This window comes from Vipera berus, assembly GCF_964194415.1.
Source record: "Vipera berus genome assembly, chromosome: 4".
Taxonomy (NCBI): domain Eukaryota; kingdom Metazoa; phylum Chordata; class Lepidosauria; order Squamata; family Viperidae; genus Vipera; species Vipera berus.
Genome location: NC_138206.1, coordinates 51,053,321 through 51,075,520, shown reverse-complemented (window position 1 = coordinate 51,075,520; position 22,200 = coordinate 51,053,321). Strand labels below are relative to the sequence as shown.

The 22,200-nt window shown below is 38.7% G+C and overlaps 1 protein-coding gene across 1 annotated transcript; it reads left to right on the top strand.

The window, feature by feature from the left end:
• The first annotated feature begins 5,081 nt into the window (after window positions 1-5,081).
• ADAMTS1 (ADAM metallopeptidase with thrombospondin type 1 motif 1) lies at window positions 5,082-21,513 on the top strand. Its single transcript, XM_081326299.1, has 9 exons — window positions 5,082-6,263; window positions 9,592-9,938; window positions 10,596-10,728; window positions 13,071-13,238; window positions 16,210-16,496; window positions 17,074-17,257; window positions 17,343-17,515; window positions 18,365-18,540; window positions 18,806-21,513. Exons 1-9 carry the CDS (start codon window positions 5,624-5,626, stop codon window positions 19,542-19,544), a joined length of 2,847 nt encoding a protein of 948 aa, XP_081182425.1. The 5' UTR covers window positions 5,082-5,623; the 3' UTR covers window positions 19,545-21,513.
• The last annotated feature ends 687 nt before the right edge of the window (window positions 21,514-22,200 follow it).

The window sequence follows — 22,200 nt, the reverse complement described above, 5'->3', positions numbered from 1 at the left end:
AAGGAATAATCTTTATACTAGACAAGGAGAGACTCAAAGGTCAAGAGCAGAGTCTAGGATGCAGCAAGTGATAGAGCAATTGGGTTATTTCTGGTAGTAGATAACTCCTTCAAAGGTTTTGTCTAAGCCAGGGGTAGGCAACCTTGGCTCTTTTATGACTCATGGACTTCAACTCCCAGAATTCCTGAGCCAGGTGGCTCAGGAATTCTGGGAGTTGAAGTCCATGAGTCATAAAAGAGCCAAGGTTGCCTACCCCTAGTCTAAGCCAAACACATTAGAAAACTCTTTCAGATATATAAGATCCAGGTTCCAAAGTGCATGTTTTCAGAAAGCTATGCAACAAGTGTCAGGAAGAAGGGGAGAATCTGAATCTGCATAAAAATCAAATCAAAGCTGTTATAAGTGAGCGTGAAAGGCAAAAATATAAGAATGTTATGGCTACTTTTATTTTAAGCTTGTTATTCATGTATTATTAAGCTGTGGCATGCTCAAAAATGAAAGTGAACTAAGATATCTTGTAGCTTGCAAGAGTTAAAAAAACATGTTTATTGATGGTGCTCTCTCATAGATTGTATTTGTAATAGTTTGTATTGTTTTTAATGTTTTAATGATTTCTGTTGTTTTGGGGTTTTTTTTCTTCTAAGCTGCCTGGAATTGTGGAAGTGAAATCATGTATGAGCCATAGCTAATGCATTCGAGTAGGCAAGGCAGTAGAGGAGCACGAGTCTCACAAAACAGCAGTGCAAACTACAGATGGCACTCAGAGCCATAGCAATGATCTATAGATGTTTCATTAACTAATCCAAACTAGACAATATAATAAAATCATAACATTATTTAGTCTGAATTGTATGAGTCTTTGGACTAGGCTAGAATATTGTCTATCAATTTACCTTTACTTTCTGATTTCACGCAATTTTTGTGAATGGAACACATTAATACTTAATTTATGCAGCAATAAACTATTATCATTCAACAAACAGTATCTTCTCAAGGCAATCCAAATTTGTAAACTCATGCAACGTATCAATACAAAGTTGGCAAAATTTTACATTACAGTACAATTCATATGAACCTTTTAAAACATTCATTACAGTGCTTTCTTGAAGTTAGTGGGCCACCTGGTGGTTTAGATTGCTAATGTCACTTCTTGTTTCTCTATTTTTAAAAATAACTCAAGAGTTATGGGGTTAATTTATAAAGCCACTTGACATGGAGAAAAATATCCTTATTTCCTCCAAAACTCTTCATGAGATGGTTTGACTGAACAATGTTGTCAAAAGTTTATCTTGCAGCATTACAACTAAATTAACAACTAAAAGAAATGCGTACAAATTTTTCCATCTTGGATGTAACTGACTCAATCGGTACCATTCTCAGTCCAAAGCACGGTGGTTTAACAGATTGTATAATCAGTATCCTTAACTCTCGCTTAGTATAATATTTCAATACAATTATTATATGTTAAACATGATTTATGGCAGTGGTGGCGAACCTATGGCACAGGTGCCAGAGGCGGCACTCAGAGCCCTGCCTGTGGGCACCCGTGCCATGCCTCGGAGGTGGCAACTATCCCTCTTCAACCAGCTGCCCCCCACAGGTGTCCCTCCCCACGAGCAACATTGAGGTGACCACACCCACCTTGGCCACACCCACCCAATCTTCCATGACCACATCCACACCCACCCAGTAGGCCACGCCCACCTGGCACCTAGCAATAAATAAGTGGGTTTTGTGTTGCAGTTTGGACACTCGGTCTCTAAAAGGTTTGCCATCACTGATTTATGATATAACATTTGTCACTATTTTCTCACTATTTAAGAAAGTAGAAGACACTGAATTACAACTGCAAGTATATTTACCTGGAAATTTATGTACTGGAATTCAACAGGGCTTGTTTTGGGGCAGTGGCATAGTTGTCTATTATTCCTACCAAAACCGATTTGTTTTTAAATCATGACTTAAATCCCACAGATTTCAATGAGGCTTAAGCATGGCTTCATTTGTAACTAGTTTATGAAGAAAGCTCCTTTAACAACACAATCTCAGTTTATTAGACAGTCCAGCCATAGGCTGGTTATCAAATTACTTAATAATCTATGCTACATATAAAAATATGCCTCATGAACAAGGTAATTTATAGCATAATCTTTACCTATATGTGCATTATAAGTACATTCTGATTTAATTGGATCTTAACTTCATGTTTATATAACATTTAGTATTTTAATACAAAAAATGTATCAAAGTATTTTCATTTATTTAAAAAAATTCTTAGATAATATATATATTCTTTTTTTTGCAAAATACTGATCATAAGTAAAATATCAACGCTTCCAAGAGAAGTTAAATTCATAGTTGCAAAACATTAGAAAACAGATGGTTTTTAATACTTAGAGTGCCATCTGGTGGAAAAAATATTTTAATTTCAAAATAGTTTTAAGGTGGTCTGTATTTTTTAAACTATCAATATACAGTAGTACTGATGTTAGATAGGGTACACATGATCACCATCACAAATAAAGTATTTGGTAAGTAGATAATTTGCTGAATTTTCATTAGGGAGATAGATAACCAAAGTTACACTAATGCTAGTAATTTTAAGTTGTAAAATTCTTTAAGGAAAATCTTTACACATTTGTTCAATTTGTAGGGTAATTGCTAGGAGCTGGGCACTAAGCTCAAAAAAAATTGCTTCACATTAAGTATGCTTATGAAACCAGTGAAAACAATCTGTATTCATTTTAGATTATATCCTATATAATTCAAGGTACTTACTTTCAAGCAAAAATTACAGGAGTGTGTTTCACTATTTTTCCAAATTAATAAATTAACACAGAAAATATTTGTTCTAATCAAAACTCACAATTTTACAGGTGGTTTAAGAAAATTATATTTGAGATATTACACAGAATTTTTAATCTGCTTGCTAACACTCTATATTAACATTTTTGGAAGGGATAAATCCAGTGTCCTTGTATTCTAAATGTTTGTACTGATACAAATATACCTTATGAAATAATTCTAGTTTCTCCCATTAATGCTGCTTTGTTCAGTAGATAAAAAAACGTAATAATACTATAGATCTTGCTTAAAATGTATTATCCTTCTCCAACAATAAGCAAAAAATAACAGATAAACAAAAATTTTATCTAATGAAACAAAACTCTGAAAGTTTGACAATTGAGATGTTTAGTCAAAGAGTTTTTAATATAGTGCAGATTTTTTTGGGGGAAGGAAAACACTGTAAAAGTGATGGAAAAAGAATTATAATGAAAGAAAGATAAATGACTATTGCATGAAAAAGACTTTATTTATAACAAAAATACCCATGCAGGAAATACTAATTAGACAACAAAAGTGCCCAGATATATATTCAACTGTGATGCAAGAATAGCCATGGCCTTTGGATCTAGGGAGCAAATCCCTACAGGCTGATGGCAACAGTTAAACGTTGTCTTTGTACAAAGGCCAAATTAAAAAAAAATCCACTATGAATATTACTCTCATGTACAGATGATGCAATAGAAAACTTTGGAACTAAAGCATTACTTATTCCAGACGTGTCTGGAGGAAGAGTCTTTACCCTAAGTCTCTAGAAGCCTATCTTAAGTGGGATGGGGGTGCAAAAACCATGCAATCAAAACAGAAATCCCAGGCCTGGTGTATACAAGGAATTATGCGGATTAGCTGTACTGCTAGAGCTCATTTGGAAAACTGTACCTACACAAATGTTTCTGCTTAAATTACCTAAAAAGAATATATGTTTCCAATTGTATGGGTACGTTAACAGTCTATACATACAGGCTGTAATAGTACAGTAGGCACCATGTGAATTACAAAGGAAAATAACCTACAGGTTACTTTCTGCTTACAATTAATCAAAGTGTTTTGAAGGCATACTATTCCTTTAAACTAGTAAGTTTCTCGGAAGCAAATAATAAGAGCTTTGTTTTAAGGTCCAAAACAGAAAGGTGCAAATATTGTGCCCTGGTTCCCCAGCGTTTTATCTTCTTTGAAACATTCATTACCCAAATGTTTCACCAGATGAGATAAAAGGCAACAGAAAGTTACTTTCTGTGGTGGATCCCTATGACTGCACGTTCACCTGTTCTATATCACTGGTGTGAATAATAATAATAATAATAATAATAATAATAATAATAATAATAATAATAATAATAATAATAATAATAATAATAATAATAATAATAATAATAAGAAGAAGAAGAAGAAGAAGAAGAAGAAGAAGAAGAAGTAGTAGTAGTAGTAGTTGGAAGGGACCTTGGAGGTCATCTAGTCCAACCCCCTGCTCAGGCAGGAAACCCTATACCATTTCAGGCAAATGGCTGTCCAGGCTCTTCTTAAAAACCTCCAGTGTTGGAGCATTCACCACCTCTGGAGGCAGGTTGTTCCACTGGTTAATTGTTCTGTCAGGAAGTTTCTCCTTAGTTCTACGTTGCTACTCTCCTTGACTATAGTTTCCATCCATTGCTTCTTGTCCTGCTTTCAGGTGCTTTGGAGAATAGCTTGGCTTCCTCTCCTTTGTGGCAGCCCCCGAGATATTGGAACACTGCTATCGTGTCCCCCCTCACCCTTCTCTTTGTTAAACTACACATACCCAATTCGAGTAACCGTTCCCTATATGTTTTAGCCTCCAGTCCCCCGATCATCTTTGTTGCTCTTCTCTGTACCCTTTCTTGAGCAACCGCGCTACTGTTGCCCGGGTTTTAGAAATCTTTCCAGAAACGTTTAACAAATGCCGTCAAACGTGTAAAATATCTCGTCCCCTTTCCATTCGCGCTCCGCTGTCCTCAAAAGCTTGGCTCTCGAAAGAGCTTGGAAACAGACGGCGGGGGGGGGGTGGAAAGGGGGGGGGCGGAAGGAGGATCTGGCACAGAACTCGGGTGGACGGGATTCAAGGAAACCTTCTCTCCCCCCCCCTCCCCCCCCTCGCAATCCTGGAATAAGAAACAACCGCAGTAGCTCCTACGCGGAAAACTTGAGTTGCAGAGGAGCGCGAGCCGCGCCGAGGGGAGAGTTAAAAGGACTGCCAGGCCGGGTAGCAACGTGAACGGGTAAGGTCGAGCATTTATTTTGAGATTTTTTTTTCCTTAGAGAGAGAGAGAGAGAGAGAGAGAGAGAGAGAGAGAGAGAGAGAGAGAGACGGGCAGGGGCACCGTTGCCGCGCGCCGACTTTACGCACAGATGAGCTCAAGCCTCGTCTAGGTCCCCGCCTCCACAACAGGGGGGTGGGTGGGCAAAAAGGGGAGCTCGCTCCATATAAGTGCAAGCGCGCGCTGCCTTCGCTCCCACACTCGAGGCGCCGAGCCGAAGCTCGCTTTATCTCGTAGGTTCTTCTCCCTTCGGGGACTCTGCCGGCGACTTCCAGGGCGCGGAAGGAGCCCTCGCAGCGCTCTTGTTCGCCTGCTCCCGCCCCCCCACCTTGGGCCGTTCGTTACCAAGCAGCGCGATTTAGCTCGGCTCTAAACGGTCCGAAAAGACATTTCTGCCCGTTTTGAGGCTTTTAAGGCGCCGTTCTCGCTTGCCGTTTTTCAACTCCTCAGCGTGGTGGTGAATTCATTTTCCTCTCTCTCTCCTCTTGCGCGCGCTGGCGGGCAGCATGAAGGGAGCTAAGGCGTGCCTGGCGCTGAGCACGCTGTTGCTCTCGCTGGGTGCTCGAGGCGGCCCTTCTTCGCCCCGAGAGGAGGAGGAGGAGGAGCAGCTGGTGGTGCCCGTGAAAGTGGATTCTGTCGGGCGGCAGCGAGCAGACGACGGCGACCAGCTCTACCACCTGGACGCCTTTGGCGAGCGCTTCAGTTTGGAGCTGAAGCCCGACCACAGCTTTTTAGCTCCGGCTCTGACGCTCCAGTATGTTGGCAGCCGCCCCCAAAGCCGGAGGCAGGCAGAGGAGCCCCACCAAGCGCTCGGCGCGAACTTAGCCAGCTGCTTCTATTCCGGCACGGTCAACGGGGATCCGGCCTCAGCCGCAGCGCTCAGCCTCTGCGGGGGAATCCGGGGCGCCTTCTACCTGCGCGGCTCAGAGTATCTCATTCAGCCGGCCAACCTCTCCCAGGGTTCAGAAGGGGGGGAGCAGCAGCGGCAGCAGCCTCGGCTCCACCTCCTGAGCCGCTCTCGGCAGAGCCGCCTCCCCCGTGGCAGCGGTAGTCAGTGCGAGGTGCCCGACTCCGACGAAACCTCGGCCTCTAAAGGGCGGCGGCCTGGAGAGGAAAAGCAGCAGGCGGACTACGCGACCCGCGCAGGTATTGCTTTCCCTGCACCCCCCCCCCCTCTCTCTCTCTCCCCGTCGCCCCTGTCAGAGCGAGGAGCTTTAGCTTCGGGAACGGCAGTGACGATGCTGCGGGCCGCGCATGCGCCCCAGGCGCAAACTTTTTCAATGCGTTCGGAGTGGTCCAAAACCCACGTTTCCGCGTACTGCCATTGGTCGCTCTAGAAGCTGAGGTCATAAATGGAGGCGTTTAAAAACACTCTCTCTCTCTCTCTCTCTCTCTCTCTCCCTCTCCTTCCTACTACTACTACTACTACTACTAGATTAAGCTGAATGTTGTGGCTTTTCCCGTTGGAAAGTGGGAGTAGGGAGGTGCTATTGATTCGGGATGTCTACTTTAAATCAGTGATTTCTCGAGTTCGGCTATTTGGAGGGAAGTCAAATATTTTGTTTGTAATGGACAGAATTTCCCAATAGTTCCCAAGGTAAAGTAAGGTCTTATGAATGGGAGCAAATCCGGTGAAATCCGTGGGATTAACGTTTTTTCTGTAAACGCAGGAGGATATTTTTTTAAAAAAGAGGAGTCTCGGGTGTCGGGCTGCCTTAGGTTAAGTAGTATTTGACGCAGGACGATTAGTGAAAGACGTTTCGTGTCAAGCGTTTCACACTTTGCTGGTTAGTTGATGACAGCTTGTGCATACCTACTCCAAAGTGGTCCTTCTGAGCCTGTGTTTTGTGAGTTGCACCTAATAAATGGGTTTATAATACTTAATGCAATAAGGCAAATGCAGTCACGAAACGAGAATGCCTTGCATGGAAAATCTGTGCTTGAATTTGCACCACGTTCCTAAATTCTGGATTCAAAGGGTGCAGTGTGTGTATGTTTCATATGGTCTGGATTCGTGGGAAACTGAAATGAGGGGTCCTTGGTGCTCTCTGAGCTTGCTTGTTTTCTTGCAGACGGTTCATTACCCTAACTGAAATAGGATTAGCTGGTTTATGGTTTAGTTTGTCAAATCAAACTCTGATAAGTGTGAATACTGTAGCATATAGCTGTTTAATGGTAGCATGAGAAATACCCCTGCAATCAAAGGGATATATTTTCTGGCTGAACATAATGTAACGTTTATTTAGAATTCCATCCAGTTAAATGAAGCAAAGAAAGAATACATCAAATACATCAGACAAAGAGTAAAGTAGCAATTCAGTTAAAACTAATGCCCTACTCACTTTCTGGGGAAAAAAAGATAAAAAGTACACATTCTTAATGCAATGGATTCCCCCTCCCCTTTAAGTTAATGCCTTAAATCTTACACTGAATCAGCAGGTATGCATGTTCATTTTGGAGTACATTCTGTGGAATTGTTTGGGACATACATTATTGTCAAGCAAGCTTCTTTAGGATTAGGATGTAACTTGTAAATAAAAATAAATGAAATATATTAAGTATGCAGTTTTTGATCAGTTTTATGGTGTGTTTCACTAAAATTTAGGCTTGTATCTTAATTGGGAAATCTGGAGTTATTCTGTTCTCTCTGATTGCTTTCAGTTCCATTGGTGAGAATCAGTACCTAGAATCTAGTTGAATAAGCTAAGGGGGTTACTTTCTCTAGTATTTTACATTGTAATTTTCACAATGTTATCTTTTAGATCAGGGGTCTTCAAACTTGGCCCTTTTATGACTTGTGGACTTCACCTTCCGGAATTCCTCAGCTAGACACGCTGGCTGAGGGATTCTGGGAGTTGAAGTCCACAAGTCATAAAAGGGCCAAGTTTGAAGTCCCGTGTTTTAGATCTACCTAGCTATTGCATAATATTCACTAGAACTAGTCTAAAAAAACTAAGGAAGTTTGGACCTAATTAGTATATAGTTATATAGGCCAGACCCAGAAGTTAAAAAAAAAAATTCTAGAAGGTAATGGCAAAGTACTACTATATTTTTGGTAAGAAAACTAGACAGATGTGTTCAGTAGTTCTGTTCAAAGAGGACTTTAAAGCTTTTGGTTGTATTCTCATAAAAGTATCCTAAACTTTCTCTAATCTGATGCCTTCTGTATATGTTGGATTCCGACTTCCAGAATTGATAGCCATTGGCCCTTCTGCCTTGGAATTGTAATAAATATTTGGAGGATACCAGTATGCAGAGTACTTGCATTTAAGGATGTGCAATATATACCAATCTGGGAACACACCATTCTGAATAACTTTATGCTGAACCTCATCCAGATTATGCTTTTTTGAGATGCTGTTTGCTGCTGATTCAAGGATAGTCCACTCTCAGATCCTCTTGAAACCAGCTGTTTGTTACTGGATTTGGCTTTCCATGTAAAATCTCAAACATAAAATATTAGTATATAGTATCTGTATATAATAACAAACATGGCTTTATTAAGGGAAAGCGTATCTTTCAAGTAGTTCCTTTTTAAACAATGAAATCCCTTTCAAGTTGAGCTGCATTCTTGATAAGTTCATGAACACATTTGTGTAATTACCTCAACAGCCAAATACTAGTAGTTTACCACTCCAATTCTTCCAGGATGATTTTTTTTTTAGTTCCCAATGAAGAGCTCCCATCCAACTTCAGGCCAGGCATAAACTTGCCAGACCCAGACAATGGGACACCTACATAACCGAAGTACTTTTAGTTGCAGAAAGTTGAAACTCCTTTCTATTTGATAACTAAACAGGAACTGGAAATCAGAGGAAGAGAGTGGGAGTATTTCCCTTTCCAGGCCCTTGGGAAGTGTTGGATGGGATCCAGGCAAAGCCTTTCATTTCAGTAATTTTAACCTTTGAGGAGGATGGCTGTGAACATTTATTGACAGCAGCAATGATTCATTGTGAAAATCCTCAGTAGAAATATTCCTTAATGGGCAGAGGATTTAACCCTTCGTCCGCGTAACAGAGTGAGCGCCTGTTACTCGTCCCAGCTTCTGCCAACCTAGCAGTTCGAAAGCACGTAAAAATGCAAGTAGAAAAATAGGGACCACTGCGGTGGGAAGGTAACAGCGTTCCGTGCGCCTTTGGCGTCTAGTCATGCCAGCCACATGACCACGGAGACGTCCTTGGACAACTGCTGGCTCTTCGGCTTTGAAACGGAGATGAGCACCGGCCCCTAGAGTCGGAAACGACTAGCACACATGTGCGGGGGAACCTTTACCTTTACCTTTTTAATAGAGTTAACATCCTTTAGATTTTTAAAGTTTCATTTGAAATAAATAAAGAATGGGCTGTTTAGACAATCTTTGGGATTCCCAGTCTATCTTGGCAGTAGTTGATTATGATTTGCCAACTGTATAAATATGTTGGGAAATATTAGTAATGTGTCTTACATTTTGCTTTTTTTTCTTTTTGAAATATAGAAAAGAGATCTATAAGGAAGAAAAGATTTGTGTCGAGCCCTCGCTATGTGGAAACTTTGCTTGTAGCTGACCAGTCTATGGCAGAATTCCATGGCAGTGGACTGAAGCACTACCTTCTCACACTCCTGTCTGTGGCTAGTAGAATGTACAAGCATCCTAGTATCCGGAACCCTATTAATTTGGTGGTGGTGAAAATAATAGTCATCTATGATGAGCAGAAGGGGCCTGATGTATCTTCAAATGCTGCTCTCACTTTAAGGAATTTTTGTAACTGGCAGAAGCAACATAATCCTCCCAGTGACCGGCACGCAGAACACTATGATACTGCCATTCTTTTTACCAGACAGGTAAGGAGAAGTACGGGAAGGACTGGATATTTATAGGTTCCACTTAATGTAATCTGAACTTTCTTCAATCAGCACATTCAAAAATACTTTTTTTTACTTTTACATTTTTTTAATTTTGAAATATTTCAAGTATTTCAGAGAGTATGTCAAAAATGTGGTTTCTTGGAATGAGCTGGTGCCATAAATTTTAACTTGTTACACCTTTAATAGTTTTCTGCATGGGAAAATGAACAAAAATATTTATTGAGTGTTTGATTAGGAAACTTTTATTTTTACATGACTATGAACATCCAGTTTCTTTTGAGAATTCAGAAGATGTTTCAAGTCTCTCCCTTAACAAATAACTGTAAAAACTGAGTAGAGACTATTGTTATCATTTAAAATGTGAGATAATCAAATAGTTTACTTATCTTAAGTCATAGAAATTGTACATCACTGATTAAATATCTGTTGTAGCATGATTGTAATGATGTTGGCAATCATTATCTACTGTTGTGCCGTTCCTGATACATCTTCCACATTGAATGACATTTTTAATTTTGAAAGACTGTTATGCTCTTTCCATGATGAAAAGGCCTATTGCCAAAATAATATCGTTCTGTCAGACTTAAGCTCTTGACCCAATTAACAATGAAAAAACATATTTTCTTTTTATAGGATCTCTGTGGTGCCAAAACATGTGACACTCTTGGGATGGCTGATGTGGGAACTGCTTGTGATCCAAACCGCAGTTGTTCTGTCATAGAAGATGATGGCTTGCAAGCTGCTTTTACAACCACTCATGAATTAGGTAATTGAAATTCAGGGGAAATTTGTGGCAAGCTTATTTGTTTTAAAAACATGCATTATCATATTGGTCTGTAGTTAAGGCTTTAAATCAGTTGTTTCTTGCAGTTACTGTGGTTTAATTCTCACCATGGTGCCTAAGCTCTGCCATGTCAGGCAGAAGTATTGGCTTCAGTTGTTGTATAATAAAAAATGCAAATGTATGAAATCTAGATCCAGGCAAAAGGACCATAACCCTTTTCTCCTAGACCAGCGGTAGGGCAACCTTGGCTCTTTTATGACTCATGGACTTCAACTCCCAGAATTCCTGAGCCAGCATGGCTGGCTCAGGAATTCTGGGAGCTGAAGTCTATGAGTCATAAAAGAGCCAAGGTTGCCTACCCGTGTCCTAGACAGTGTTTCTCAACCTCGGCCACTTTAAGATGTGTGGGTTTCAACTCCCAGAGCTGGTTGGGGAATTCTGGGAGTTGAAGTTCATATATCTTTAAAAAAAATTAAGTTGAGAAACATTGTCCCAGAGTGTGAGAGGTGTTTTTTTTTCAAGGTATCATCATTCAGGTATATTTCAATTATAGTATAAACAATCAGAAGTCTAGGTTTTACCAACATTGGGACAAAGCTATGAGTTAAAGCTTCTCAGTATATGTGAAAATGACTACTGAATATTGTAATATTTTTACAATATTTTTCAGGGATAAAAAGTAGGGTTCAGAGGGAAAAGAAGTGGCCGAGACTTTTAAAATACACCCACACAAATCTTGTGTTAAATTGAAGCCCACGTATAGGATTTATAAACCCAATTTGAGTTCAGAAAAAAATTGAAAATTCTTTATCATAGGAAAGAGTAGGGTAGACTAGAACAGAGCAGAATAGAATAAAATAGAATACTTTATTGGCCAAGTGTGATTGGACACACATGAAATTTGTCTCATAAGCTGTCAGTGCACATACAAGCAACAAGTGATAAATCATAATCATAAAATACAATAATCATAAATCATAAGAGACAAACAGTGATAGTCATAAAATAATAAGCAAACAACATAAATCTCAATGGATACTAAATAAAGGCAACATAAATCATGAGATACAAACAACAAAGTTATAGTTTTTTAATTTTAGGGATAATTTAATCTTTTTTAATTTGTTTTTAACTTTTGTACTGGTTGTTTTAAATACCCTAAACCGCCCTGAGTCCTTCGTGAAAGGGCGGTATATAAATCTAATAAAATATAAATATATATAAATATGCTAAGGAAATAAGAAAAAGGAGGTGAACGTTGGCTTTATTTTTTGATACCAGTTCTTGCATGCCAGCATAACCACTCAATGCTTAAAATAAAATGAAACATACAACATAATATCATTAAAGTGCATCTATAAGATTTTGATACAGGTAGTCCTCGATTTACAACAGTTCATTTAGTGACCATTCAAATTTACATCACTGAAAAAAGTGAGTTATGCCCATTTTTCACACTTACGACTAATGCAGCCTCTCCATCCATGGTCATGTGATCCAAATTCAGATGCTTGGCAACTAACTCATATTTATGACGGCTGCAGTGTCCTGGGGTCATGCAATCACCTTTGCAACCTTCTTACAAGCAAAGTTAATGGGGAAGCCAGATTCACTTAACATCCATGTTACAAACTTAACAACTGCAGTGATTCACTTAATAACTATGACAAAGGGTCATAAAATGGAGCAAAATTCACTTAACAAATGATTCATTTAGTAGCAACAGAAACTTTGGGCTCAATTGTGATCGTAAGTCGAGGACTACCTGTACTACTCTGATCCATCAGACTCCAACCAATAGAATTAAAAAATGGATGATAATGCAATAAATTACTTACTAGTTTACAATGTAATTACATAACAATCAATAGTAGGACAAAATTCATATTGTCACGTCACACTCAAACTAGAATTAGTCTTACAGCCCTCCTGAAAAGCCACACTTGACAAGCTTCCCAAACCCCATGAAAGTAAGGGCCACTTATGGACCAACTATTCCATGGAAAGGGACCATCCCAAAATCAGATCTACTTTTGTTCTCTTTGCCATTATTAATTCTGCATGAGGAGTAAGGGACTTCTGCAGGCATTCCTTGCTGACTCATTTTAGATAAGCGTAATCTATCTGACATAGAAGGCATCAAAGATACCAAGGCCTCAAGCCGTATAAATAGATGACAATGCCTTGAATAGAATTCAGAATAAAATATTAGCTGATGGTGGTATCACATAGCAATGATAAGTCCAACTAGTAAGTTCTCACCACAGTGCAAGTTTTAATGTATGATGTGTTCATTGGGTTTTTTCCCCCTCTTCTTTTTAAAGGCCATGTGTTTAATATGCCACATGATGATGCAAAGCAGTGTACCAGTATTAATGGTATAAATAGTGATTCTCACATGATGGCATCTATGCTTTCCAACTTGGATCGAAGCCATCCTTGGTCTCCATGCAGTGCATACATGATAACTACCTTTTTGGATAATGGTCATGGTAAGTTTTAAACGTACTGCTTACATTTCTAACTGAATTCCATTCAAGATGCTGAATTTTAATATTAGAAATAGTTGCTTTCAAATATTTTAGGTATTTCCAAATCAGTTAGAATAACATTACCTTCCAGCCACACAAAGAGGATGTCATATGCCCCCCATCCCAAGAAATGACTTTTAGTCCAGAAAAAGAGAATCATGGCTTCATAGGAAAGACTGATATATCATAACATTATCGTATAAACAGCTAGATCATTATTGGATGGCTGTGACTTACAATCATTGGGCTGGAAGGGACCTTGGAAGTCTTCTAGTCCAACCTCTGGCCTAGGCAGGAGACCTTATTGAATCCTGGACAAATGGCTATTCACTCTTTTCCAAATCTGTCTCAGATACCATAATGACCTGTTTCTTGGAAGTATTGGTCCAAGAGAATGAAAATAAATTGTCTGGATGATAAAGCTTAGCACCTGCTTTGTTCAAAAACAAGTAACCATTTACTGTTTTGTAATGAACTATCAAAATCTTCCTTGTAAACACTTAACAGGTTACCAATTCCAATATTTGTTTCTAGCACTTCTAAAATGGCAAGGCACATAAGTGTCCAATGTGATAGAATATAAGCTGGGAATACCCATTTCTTTAACTCTGAAGAGACACTTTTAATAATAAAGGAGGAGAGGCCTAACACCCCCCCCCCTCCACAAGAAGCTGCCACTGGACCCACTATAATGGACAATTTTCATCCAGTAATCTCACCTCCCCTTTTACAGAGAAGGAGGTTGTGGAACAGCTTCAGAGAGCATTGGGGAAGTGAATTAACTGGCTCCTTTCTGATTAGGCTTCAGAGCTAAGTGTGGGACAGAAATGGCATTGGATGTACTTATGCATGACTTCTGGCATGGGCGAGATGGGGATAATGCATCCATCCTTGTCCTACTTGACCTCTTGGCAGCTTTCAATACCATCAACCATGGTATCATTTGGATTGGCTCAGATGGCTGGAGATGGGCAGCATGGTATTGTGCTGGGTCACCTCTTTCCTTCATGGTTGTTTCCATTTGATGATGATCCAGGAGATGTCCTGCTCTCAGCTGCTACTATGTGGATGCCATAAGTTTCATTGCCTTCTCCCTTCCTTTTTTACATCTACATGAGACATCTACATCATCACTGGGTGAGCTTATACATTGCCACAGGGTGAGGTATATCTAATTGTATATCCCTACCCCTGGCAAATTTAGCAATGCCATGAATATTTTATCCCATTTTCAAGGCTGAGGAGAATAGCAGACTTCATCTGAACCCTGACACAATCAAATGGCTTTGGTTGTGGGGGCCTACTGATTTGAGAACTATTGTTGTGATTCAGCGTCAGCCTGTGATACTGGCAGCTGAGTCTGATGATTCTGAAGAGGAGGAGGAGGGGTTTGGAGAGCCTTTGGTGTCAGAGGGAGGCTCTGATGCACTGCAGGACTCTCAGCCTGGCCCCTCCCATCATGTTCCTCCTCAGACTCAGCCGTGTGAGCATGAGGTATTGAATGTAGATGATTCACAGCTGGATCTGTTCAGGGATGCTAGGAGCAGGAGGCAATCCAGCAGAGTAGAACAGAGAAAGGCAATGAGGCAACTCGGTGACAGGAGGAGAAGACAATGAGAAGCCACGCCTTGGGGCTGCTGATAAAAGGGGAAGGTGTGGGAGGTGCTGGTTGCTGAAGGCAACCGTTTGAAGATCTTCTGCTAAGAGTCCTGGTCTCTTGTTCCTGTTTAACCCTTGTTTGAACTTTTGGTTTAACTCTTGTTTGAACTTTTGATTTCTTTGTAAATAAATTTGGTTGGGTTTTTCCAGCATGTTGACTATAAAAAGGGGTTGTCCCTGACATTCAAACAGGGCCGGTCGTAGGCTGGAACAGAACAACTATGCCATCTTAGGTGCTGGAGGAGGTTACACTGCCTCAGGCAAACCCAGTGCACAATATGGAGGTCCTTCTGCATTCATTACTCCTTCTCAGGGAGCAGGTGGAAATCATGGTTAGGAGGGTCTTTGAACAGGTTTATCTTGATCACCAGTTGTGCCTGCTCCTAGATCAGCAGACCCTGTTTACAGTCACTCTTGCCCTAGACACTCCATCTTTGACTACTGTAATACTTAGAGCTGCCCTTGAAGAGCCTTGGTGGAGCAGTGGGCTAATGCCTCCTTAAGTAACACCAGCTGCCTGCAATTAGTGCAGGTTCGCATCCCACCAGGCTCAAGGTTGACTCAGCCTTCCATCCTTCCGAGGTAGGTAAAATGAGGACCCAGATTGTTGGGGGAAATAAGCTGACTTTGTAGTAATGCCGCTTGGGGGGGGGGGAGTGAAAGCCCTAATAAGCAGGCATATACATAGAATGAAGGCTATTGCTAAGCACATTGATTTGTGCTTTAAATTGTAAGCCGCCCTGAGTCTTCAGAGAAGGGCGGGATATAAATGGGATTAAAAAAAAGACTATCCAGTATAGAATGTAATGACACAGTCAGTTATATGAACTTCTAGGACAACGTATATTAGACTTCTGCTCCAAGTTGCATTGGTTGCCAGTTTGTTTTCAGGATATTTGGCTATTTATTATTATGGGCTTTTATATTTGTATTTGCTGTTTTTATATTCTCATTTTTTTTTAAATCTATTATGCACTGACCAGTGTTTCCTTGGGTTGAGATGGATAGTTATACAAATTTTATGAATGAATGATTAATATGCAGTGCTGAATTATGGGGCCTACCAATCTTACCTCAAATAATCTTATTTTTGTAAATATTCTTTAAATTTAAGCCAGAAAAGTTAACACATTAAAATTTCTCTTGTGAATTCATGGGTCAGACGTTTGAATAGATATATTCTAATTTCTATCATTCTTCAAAGAGTGATACTACAATATTTAAAGGAAAAACAGTCAAAAGTCACAATATAGTTTTTCTTTATTATTTCCAGGAGAATGTCTGCTGGACAAACCTCACAAGCCATTGCTATACCCTTCTGATCTTCCTGGCACAATGTATGATGCTAATAGGCAGTGCCAATTCACATTTGGGGAGGAATCCAAACATTGTCCTGATGCAGCTAGCATATGTACAACTTTGTGGTGTACTGGTACTTCTGCTGGAGTGCTTATGTGCCAGACCAAACACTTTCCTTGGGCAGATGGTACCAGTTGTGGAGATGAAAAATGGTGCATGAATGGCAAGTGTGTTAATAAAACAGACAAGAAGCTATATGATGTAAGTGGTTGTTTCCTTGTACTTGAGTAAGATGAAAAATATTCTAAGTTAGTCAGGCTTAATTTTTTATTTAAATATTTAAAGACAAAAATATGATAGGGAAGAGTTTTATAAAGTGAATAAAAATATGAAGTGTCATTTGATTAGTGTTGCATATAAATGTTATCAAAACCGGGCTTAAAATTCTTACCGTTCAGTAATTAACAGTAATTAATAAAAATAGCAAATAAGTTATAATAAACAATTACTGTATTTGTTTTGGTGATCAGCCCTGGAATCATCTACAAATGAGAAAACATTTTGTACCACAGATTTAGTAGAAATACCCAATATATGAGTATGAGAAGAAATGTCATTAGATTCAGTAAGTGTTAGATATGAGTAAAAGTGCATAGGATTTTTTACTCTTTAAAATAGCATGAAAGGGTGTTGCTTTACCATACACATAACATAAATAATAGGATAATAACCTCAACTATTTCTAAATGTTATGCCACCCTCCTCTTATTACTCCTAAAACGAATGCTTTTTCAAGTTGCTTTAATATGCACATTTGTTTCTGTGTTTCGAATTGTAGATCCCTGTTCATGGACGCTGGGGCTCATGGGAGCCATGGGGTGAGTGTTCAAGAACGTGTGGTGGAGGAATACAATACTCTGTGCGAGAATGTGATAACCCAGTTCCAAAGAATGGAGGAAAGTATTGTGAAGGCAAGCGTGTGCAGTACAGATCCTGTAACATTGAAGATTGTCCAGAGAACAGTAAGTTTTACGGTTATTTTATAAATGCAATTATAAAATTAAACATGAGTCTCCTAAGTCTGATCAGTGTCTTCTCAATTTACAGGCAAAACGTTCAGGGAGGAACAATGTGAGGCTCACAATGATATTTCCAAATCTTTTGGAACTGGCCTTGCAGTGGAATGGGTACCTAAGTTTGCTGGAGTCTCTCCCAAAGACAGATGCAAGCTGGTTTGCCTTGCCAAAGGAACTGGCTATTTTTTTGTTCTTCAACCAAAGGTGGGTACAAGTACATATCATATGCATCAAACATTTTATACATGTTTGTTAACTTTGACTGCTTGTAGAATTGATAAACGACACTGTCTGTAATATGCAAAATGACACTTTACATCCAGACAAGGTTGGCCATTTGCTACCATCAACTGAGATCATTCTTTGTTATTCTAGCAATGTACGGTAGAATTACTAAACACTTTACTTCTAAAAAGCACTCAAAGGCCTCTGATTTGGTTTCCGTTATGAAGTTAATTAACAAAACAAGTATAATAATAAAGCTTAAAAACCGAAAGAGATGATATCCTTCATCACACAAAGTATCAGTTGGTTTCATAATCTCCCGAGATGCTGGTGCAAAATGATTCTAATTCAATTTGGTTTTAGTATTAAAATACTCACGTTCCAAATCATTATTTCATGATGTCTCCTGGACACCTTATTTTGCCATTGTGATTTTATTTCCAGAACAAAATAATTGCAGAAAAAAAATTGTAGTATTAGATTGTCAAAGTGTTCTACAGTTGTTTACTTTTTGTCTTTGTTTATACATTCAGTTAAATGATGGCATTTTTTGCTCTTAATTTATTGAATAAACAGGTTCATACAAGTTAAACTGTATAAATCAGTTTATAAGTATAGTCTATAGATAAACTATAAATTGTGATTCACAAATCATAATGAAATCATAATGGCACTATATCATAAACCACATTAATATATAAACCCCAAGGACACTTTGATTTTAAAATGAAACTTAAAAGAGATTAACTGACTGGATCGTGTCCAGTACTTTTAAAATTTTATGATAAAGTTTGTATAACTTCTAATCAAGTCTTCCTTGCTTTAAAGGTGGTGGATGGAACTTTATGTAGCCCAGATTCTACTTCAATTTGTGTTCGAGGGCAATGTATAAAAGCAGGATGTGATCGTGTCATAGGATCCAATAAGAAGTTTGATAAATGTGGCATCTGTGGAGGCAATGGAGCTACCTGCAAGAAAGTATCTGGAATGTTTTCTAATGCCAGGTGTGTTTTCAAACTTTAGGAATTGTTACCCTACTCATTACTATGAAAGATGTTTTTTTCATTTGAATTGTTTAATGAAATCATTTTAGGAAGCAATGTTTCATATTGTGAATCAAGTACAGGTTTTATGTTAGTTTATTCTTTTAATTACAAAGTTACCAGGATACATTACTTTAAGATTCAGCCTAAGTTCTTGCTCGTGATAGGAGTTCTTAATAATTAAGAGGTGCTGGTATTCAACAGTAGTTCTTCTTCTTCCCTGTAGACCTGGTTACCACGATGTTGTTGTGATTCCTGCTGGGTCAACAAACATAGAAGTGAAGCAACGAAATCACAGGGGTACACGGCAAGATGGAAGCTTCCTTGCAATCAAAGCGGCTGATGGTACTTATATTCTCAATGGTGACTATACACTAACAACAATGGAGCAAGATATTACTTATAAAGGAAATATTTTGAGATATAGTGGTTCATCTGCTTCTCTGGAAAGAATTCGTAGCTTCAGTCCACTGAAGGAACCATTAACCATACAGGTCCTTACTGTGGGCGATTCATTACGATCTAAAATCAAATATACCTATTTTAAGAAGAAATCAGCACAGTTGGGTTCTGAGGAGCCTTTCAGTAAGACTGAATCTTTCAATGCAATCAAGGAGACCGTTTTATCTGAATGGATTATAGAAGAATGGGGAGAATGCTCTAAATCATGTGGGACTGGCTGGCAGAGGAGATCTGTACAATGCAGAGACCTTAGTGGGCGACCGGCCTCAGACTGTGCAAAAGAACTCAAGCCAAGTGATATACGACCATGTGCAGACACACCATGCCCACGATGGCAGCTAGGAAACTGGTCACCATGTTCCAAGACATGTGGGAAGGGTTTCCAAAAGAGGTTATTAAAGTGCATTTCCTTTGATGGTACAGTTTTGACATATGAAAGCTGTGACCTTTCAAAAAAGCCAAAACATTTAATAGACTTTTGTAATGTTACACTTTGCAGCTAAACTATATTGGAAGTCTAAAGCTATATATATATATATATATATATAAGTATGTACGTATGTATGTATATTCAGACCAAAGCACTGAATTTGAAGTGAGAGGTAGCAACTGTATTTTGTACGTGGAAAGTCAGAGTAGATTCACTGAGATGGGACAGTGCAAATATTATTAGATGGAGTTAAATCGTGGTGGAATGGGAAGGAATCCTGTCAGTATGAACAATAGATAAAAATGCCAGTTTAGTTTTTAGCAAACTCAGAAACACACATCTCTTAATCTTAGTTTTTTACAAATTAAACAGAATATATGCCATGGCCAAAACAATTTTTTAAAAAAACATGTTTGCATTCTAGCAGAAATTGCATTTTTAAAACTTCCTGAAATTGTATTGTGGTACTGATGAAATTCCTTTCCTGATCAAAGTGGGGAAGAAAAGGCAGTTCTTTAATTATTGGTCAGGTCTTGCCTACCTCACATGTAACAAAACCCTCATTATTTAAATAGAGTTTTCAACTATATTTTTCATGGAGAAGCAAAACAAATAGTCCTAGATGCTTAAAGTTCCAAACATTAGAATGTATTTAAGCTTCTTAAGAGATACCTTGCAGTTCAAAGCCACATATTAGGAAGAAAGAGAGAATTATTCAAAATTTAACTCCCTTCTCTTTCCTTTCCTTTACCACATTTGTTCCAAAATCAAATGGACCTTTGGAACATACGCATCGTTTTTATATGAAAGCTGGGTTCTTCATGAAGAAATAATCCTAACAAGCTGCCATTTCACATATAGTAACAGTTGCCATGCTGGTCAGCAGTAACATGCTTACATACGACCTTTTGCAAATATTAAATTCCACTATAAATGGAACATCTCTTATTACAGCTTTCCATATCCAAATGAATTCCAGATGTGCTCAGCCAACATAGCCAAATACAAGAGTTAACTGTCACAAAATATCTGGAAGACCCTTAAGTTGTCTCATTGCAGACAACTTTACACTGCTGAAATCACTTGTAAAGCAGGGAAGATTAAGCTGCAGGATAGCAGGTCCATCCACAGCAGTTTTCCAATATCTGCATATTTAAAGTTACTTGCTAAGCTATACATTATGAGAGAATATGTCTCTTCATATGTATATAGTAAAAGATATTACTAGAAATGATACATACTTTATAAGTATTTAATATTTTTTTCCTTCTAAGAAGGGTTGTAATTGATAACAAATGCATATACTGTAATGAATGTATTTATTTTTCTATTTCTTGTCTAAAACAATTTCTTAAGTTATCACCTTTTTAAAAATAAAAGACATATAACAAGATAGAGTATTTATGCAATATAATATGTTACTAGAAATAATAAACTATGAATTTTTGAAATTGAGAGTTTTTATTTTATATAAATTTCTATCACATCCTCAATAAGAATAGCTAGCTTGACTTTATCACAAGGCATATGTTAAGATAGACTTCGTACTTGTTAGTGCCAAGCAGCAGAGTCAGGGTTAGAATAAACTAAAGATTGAGGGCAATGGAAGAAGGGGATGACAAAGAATGAGGTGGCTGGAGGAAGGCCTGGAGGAACATTGTCCAGGGGGTCGCGGTGGGTCAGACACGACTTTGCAACTAACAACATTCTCTTGTCCCACTGGAATGCACATTGTATATCGACTCATCATTAATAGTATCAGTGCTATCGTGATCTACCTTTCATGCTTGTCTGGATTATTCGAACTGAAATGAAGTAATCTAGTCCTAGTCACATTTATGTTCCTTTGAATTTCATGTTAATTTGTACAAGGCAAACTTTTCAAAGTTAACTGCATGGTAAACCATTCGTTTTTGCCATTTTATAATGAAAGCGCATCTGTTTACCCCATATGCTGAAGTCTGAAGTTCTTGCTGTGAATTGTGAAAATTATTGGGACAGTATGGTGAAATAGTTCATTTGATTGATGCTGTAAAAGGTGTCTCTGCAGATGGATTTTAATCTCTCACATTGCTGTTGAGAAATAAAATTGAAAATCAGATAAATGATAAATGATTGCATACTCTAGAAACCAAATTTTCCTAAAAGTATAAAAGAATCTCTGGGTATATATAACCAGTGAGCATACTGAACTCAAAAGGTACGTCATTTTCCCATCCTGATGGAAAATAGAACACTTGCTGTGATGATTTTCCTAAAATGTAAATATTTTAAGGACATTTTGTTACTTCCCAAGGGTATCTCTTCCTTTTTTTTAGAATTTACATTTCAGGCAAATTGGAAATCCTTTGATTGCTCTTCCTTCTTCTGCCTCAAATCCTGTTATCTTTCACATTATGGTTGAGTTCACACATTATGCTAACCTATAACAGGGCTTGTTTTAGTTTCATGCATGTTGTGTAATGAGTTCTTCGCGCAGGAAAAGAGACGAGGCAAGTGAGTTCAACAAAGGTCATGGTTTATTGCTTGCAGGATCTGAACTGGGAATTGGGCTGCAGCTTGCAGCAATTTATAGCCTGGCCCCTAGGCGGCAGCCAATAGGTTTAAAGCAACCCATTGCCACCTAGGGACAGCCAATAGCGGCACTGGAGACCTGGAGTCTGGGTTGCTGGAGAGCTGTTAGCTGCTCCATCTTACCAAGTGGTGTTACAACTGAGCCCAATACATAA

Excerpts from the sequence above, each read along its gene's own strand:
- ADAMTS1 (XM_081326299.1), top strand. The coding sequence starts at position 5,624 with ATGAAGGGAGCTAAGGCGTGCCTGGCGCTGAGCACGCTGTTGCTCTCG. Across the intron at positions 13,239-16,209 it reads CTTTTTGGATAATGGTCATG|GAGAATGTCTGCTGGACAAA; the intron begins GTAAGTTTTAAA and ends TATTATTTCCAG. Across the intron at positions 17,516-18,364 it reads TTTTTGTTCTTCAACCAAAG|GTGGTGGATGGAACTTTATG; the intron begins GTGGGTACAAGT and ends CTTGCTTTAAAG.